At 40.9% G+C, this 5,000-nt stretch overlaps 1 protein-coding gene across 1 annotated transcript in view; it reads left to right on the forward strand.

Annotated features, from left to right (window-relative positions):
- The window catches only part of LOC135208845 (uncharacterized), a 201,065-nt gene that overhangs the window by 79,571 nt on the left and 116,494 nt on the right, over nucleotides 1–5,000 (forward strand). The window contains exon 2 of the mRNA XM_064241420.1: nucleotides 1,426–1,588. Coding sequence (XP_064097490.1) covers nucleotides 1,426–1,588 — 163 coding nt within the window. The remainder of the gene's footprint in view (nucleotides 1–1,425; nucleotides 1,589–5,000) is intronic.

The following is a 5,000-nucleotide window of genomic DNA, read 5'->3' on the forward strand; positions in this document are numbered from 1 at the left end:
ACCTTTATCTCAAAATATTATCTGAAAATGATAATACACAAGACATATATATACTCCATGTTGTATATATATATACATGAGCTCCACGTAGTATAATTGCCAGGCACGAGGTCTTTGAAGATTTTAATTGCGCTCTATTCCAGAATTAAAATCTCGTAATTAAGTTCAGTTGAATGAATTGAAAACCCTTTCATGAAACCGAGTAAAATCGTGTTTATATCAAAACATTTCTTGCTGAACTACGGGAACATTTATGACGAAAATTGGCTAAATCAATATTAATTCTTACGAGACAAATGCTTTGCTACATTTATCATTTTCATTTAACAAGTTTTCAAACGCGTTCAATAAGGAAGAGTTGATTTCTATAGGTATGAGAAGTGTTCTTTTTTTATTACTTACGTCCCTTTACCAATTCTCTATTTTCAAGGAATAAGGAACTAGAATTGTAACGAGAAAATGGAGCTAAGGCCACCTTCCCTAGCGGAAGCTAAAGTGATATAAATTCTTACCTCGTAAGCTAACAGCGCAACTATACTCTGTTTTTTTCCATCTGTCCATCCGCCTGTGGTGTTTTTGTATGGTAACACTGCGTCCCGGGGTTTTAGATAGTTACATTCAGCTTACATTCAACGATTATAATAACATCCTATTTCGAATATTAACGGTGTAATTCGCATACAGTAAATTATTAAAACACTTTTCAGTTGCAAATGTACACCCAGATATCCTTTTATTTACCTAAAACTTACACATAGCGTAACTATCTAAAGCCCGGGACGCAGTGTTACCATACAAAACCACCACAGGCGGATGGACAGATGGAAAAAAACAGAGTATAGATATACTGCTCTGCCTTCAATCTCCTTGACTTTGTCTGTAATTCAATGTTCATTCGTTAAAAATGAGTAATTTCTCAACCATTTATTCATTTGTTTATCCGGCTGTCTGTTAGACTGCACAACTGCCAGTTTACTGATATCTCTTAGACTGTACAACTTCCAATTTATAAATATCGCTTAGGCTATACAACTGTAAATCTACTAATATCTTTTAGACTGTACAACTGTCAGTCTACGAGTACTAATGTCTTTTAGACAATACAACTGCCATTTTACGAGAACTAATATCTTCTAGACAGCTCTACTGCCAATCTACTAATATCTTTTAGATATTTACTAATATCTTTACCTTTTAGACGACTTTACAATGCCAACCTACTAATATCTTTTAGACTGTACAATGCCAAGCTACTAATGTCTTTTAAACTGTACAACTGCCAACCTAGTAAAATCTTTATATTTTAAGCTATACAATGCCAATCCACTCATATCTTTATCTTTTAGACCGTTCAACTGCCAACCTACCAATCTCTCCACCTCAGTCACCCAAAAACATTCAACCTCTTGTGTTTTTCACCGACAGGTCAGCATAGAATGGCGGGTCCGACGGCAGGACGCCGAGTTCCTGGACACCTCCAAGGGCTACACGGCTTCCAATCCGGCCCGAGTCAGGAGACAGCCGTCCAGGGTCTTCTTCCTTGTGCCGATGCACGGCGGCATTTGGACGCTCTGTGTTGGGTTGACAGGTGAGTATTTAAAGAAATAATGATACATTTAACAGCATTCTGTTCTCACATTCGTCGGAAATGTATGTTCTTTCTAAGCGGCGACTGCGACCGACGAGACTGTCGATTTATGGAAATTCGGCAATAGAGCCAAGCGCGGGGGGGGGGCACATCCCCCCATACAGCTCTCTCAAGAGAGTGGAACGTGGGACTTGGAGTCACCAAGAGCTGGGATCTATGAGGTCATCAGCTCTCAAAGGGAAATTCAGTGAAAGGTTTGAAAGGTGTAACAGGAGGAAAACCTCAAAGCAGTTGCACTGACTAGAATCCAAGTGTTAGTAGAGAGGGTGGAAAGTAAGATGGAAGAAAGAGAATATGAATAGAGGTACAGTAAAAGGAATGGAAGGGGTTTGCAGCTAGGAGCAGCTAGGTACCCTGCAATGAGCCTTAAGTAATGATGCCTACAGTCAACAACATGAGGTGCCACCGTCACCTCTACGGGGAAAAAAGGGTGGGGGGGCGTGAAAAGGAGGTGAAGTTAAAGGTTGAAAAGGGGGCGTAGCTAGGGGTCGAAGAGACGCTGTAAAATAATGCCTACAGTACACCACGTGAGGTCCACCGACGGCACAACACAATCCCCCTTAGGGGAACAATCTCTCTTCGAAGCATGATGGCTCAGCAGGAACTCGAGATCACTGCATACGTCATTTCTCAAGTTATTGCGCGAAAATGACAAGCTTGCGGATCGCCGGGGGGCGCGGGGCAAAGTTCCCTACGGGGCTCGAGAACATAATCACGATTGTAATACGCCCTAGGGGAACTATACCGCCACGGGAAGCCCTTTGCAGTGGGCACGGAGAAATGGAGCCCATCAAGCAATTCCAACTTCCGATAAGATGTATTCCTGAGGAGTTCAATTCCCGGTAATTGGGAATATCCGAAACTTACGCCACGAAACTTGTGTCGGGGGGAGTTGCGGGGGGGGAAGGCTTTGCTTCCATCAAAGCGGCTGATCATCGTTGCTAAGTCAAGTTTTCACGTTAAGACTTCATGTAGCTTTCGACAAGTCCAGGAAAGTCTTGGTGGTATTATTATTATTATTATTATTATTATTATTATTATTATTATTATTATTATTATTAACACTGCACCAATACATATAACACATAAAAACCATCCGAACAGACGGAAAAAATATAAAACCGAACAAGATAGATGAAAAGAAAAGAAAGCGATTTCGATCATTCATGAATCTTTCTTTGATTCTTTCCACGGCGCTTTTCTTTCTCCCTTCTTATCCTCTCTTCCTCTCTTCTTATTATCCTTCACGCCTTTCTTCATTCGCAGAGGATAGCAACTTACTGGTATCCGCTCTCTCTCTCTCTCTCTCTCCTTTTTTGTATATATAAAAAAAAATACACCCGAGACGGACAACAATAAGAGATAAATGAAGCTCGCCATTTTTTTTTTTTTTTTTTTTGAGGGGGGATGTGGGAAGGAGGCTGGGGGGTGGGGGAGGGGGAAGCGAGTTCCAGGGTGTTATTCAGGCTGTGGGAAAAAGAGCAGTTGCCCAGATATGAGAAGTTGTTATGCTTTTTTGAAAGCGAGACGGAGCAAAAATGAGTCGACTCTGCGACTTCTTCCTGCTTCAGTTTACGCTTTGTTTTTTTATATTTTTTTCGCTCTTTTTTTTATTTTTTTTTTTATGTTTTCGCTTTAATAGTTTGTTTCGCTCTATTTTTTTATTTTTTAGTTTTCGCATTATTTTTTATTTTTTATTGTTTTTGCTCTATTGTTTTTTTTGCTTTATTTTTCCCTCTATTTTCTTTATTGTTTTAATTTTCGCTTTATTTCTTTTATTTCTTTCGCTCTATTCTATTTGTTTGTTTAGGAGGGGATTATTTATTTCCAGTGTTGAAAATTGAGAAATTTTAAAAGCATTGTGACACATTACACGTTTTTTGAAAATTACTACATTTATACATATACTCTTCCCCTACCCTACACACACACACACACACACACACACACACACACACACACATATATATATATATATATATATATATATATATATATATATATATATATATATATATACCTTAACAATGCACGGCTCAATTATGCCAAAAAAAAAAACTAAAGACACATCAAATGTCCCTGTTACCAGTATATGTTGACGTCCCTGAAAAAGCACCGCCACATAGATGGCAACCAACCAATATGCCTTCCGTCTCCGAGGTTGTTTCTAAGTTTACACCCACACAGGTTTTCCACCCTCGTCTTCTTATATCCACCCATCCCTTCCCCCGCCCACAACTTCCACTTGAAGGTCACGCAGAGGCTCAGAATAAACGGTAAGAGTTGCATAATGAAGGATCAATTGGATATCCTCCTCCCTTGCACGAAACAAAGGCGCCGGGGGTATCATCGTACCCTTGCACGTCAGTACGGGTTACTGCTCCTGCTGTGTGAGGCCTGTGTAGATCCTTTTTTTTTGGGGGGGTGTTGTGGGTACAGAGTTGTATCGCAAGTGAAAATCATGACTTGGAATATTTATCATTTTGACGGGGAAAATTCTGACGTGAAGGATCAATACGAGCGTCCCTGATTGCTTTCGGCAACCTCCGAATAATTTTTGGTCATTTTGGCTCCAGGAATTAAGCAAAATGCATCTCATGGTTGGAAAGTGATAGAAAATGTCCAGATATAAAAGAAAGGAGCCAGAGAAATCTGATAAATTTCATGGTGTTGTAGACCACAACAGAACGGTCGATGCGCAATACCGTGCTATAGTAGATTCACATCAACCGTGCATTTGATGTCTAGACCAGTCCCTTACGACGCTCCTGATTGGTTGTTGATAAGCCAGTCACAAGGTTGGTAACGCTCAGTCTCTCTCGAGAGTTCACATGGGTAGGATCTGTGTTCCACCTCTCCTGAGGGATACGTCTTTCAAAAGTATCCGTCAAGAGATGTGGAACATACATCCTGCCTATGTGAACTCTCGAGATAGACTGAGAGTTTCCAGCCCTGTGATTGGCTTATCAACAGCCAATCAGGAGCATCGTAAGGGACTGGCCTAGACATCAAATGCAAGGTTGATGTGAATCTACTATAGCTGTGTGGGTCTAGAGTGCAAGACATGCCCATGGAGTTCTCTGGCAATTTGACCTAACTGACCCTTCCAGACCGGGTTTGGGGGGGTATCCTGGGCGGAGGGTGGGGGGGATGGACTTTCCATAGGTCTACCTGCTGATGAGCCACCAGACAGAATGTCCCCGGGCCGTATTCCAAAGCAAAAGAACAGACAGGAGAATTCCGATAAAAAAGAAAGAAAGAAAAACAGTATTGACCGGATGGCTAAATTCAAATATTTAAGAAGCTACTGACATCTCCCTGTCCCCTGATTTACAGTCATGAACGGCGCCAC

The sequence above is a fragment of the Macrobrachium nipponense genome, chromosome 35 (assembly GCF_015104395.2).
Source record: "Macrobrachium nipponense isolate FS-2020 chromosome 35, ASM1510439v2, whole genome shotgun sequence".
Lineage (NCBI taxonomy): Eukaryota > Metazoa > Arthropoda > Malacostraca > Decapoda > Palaemonidae > Macrobrachium > Macrobrachium nipponense.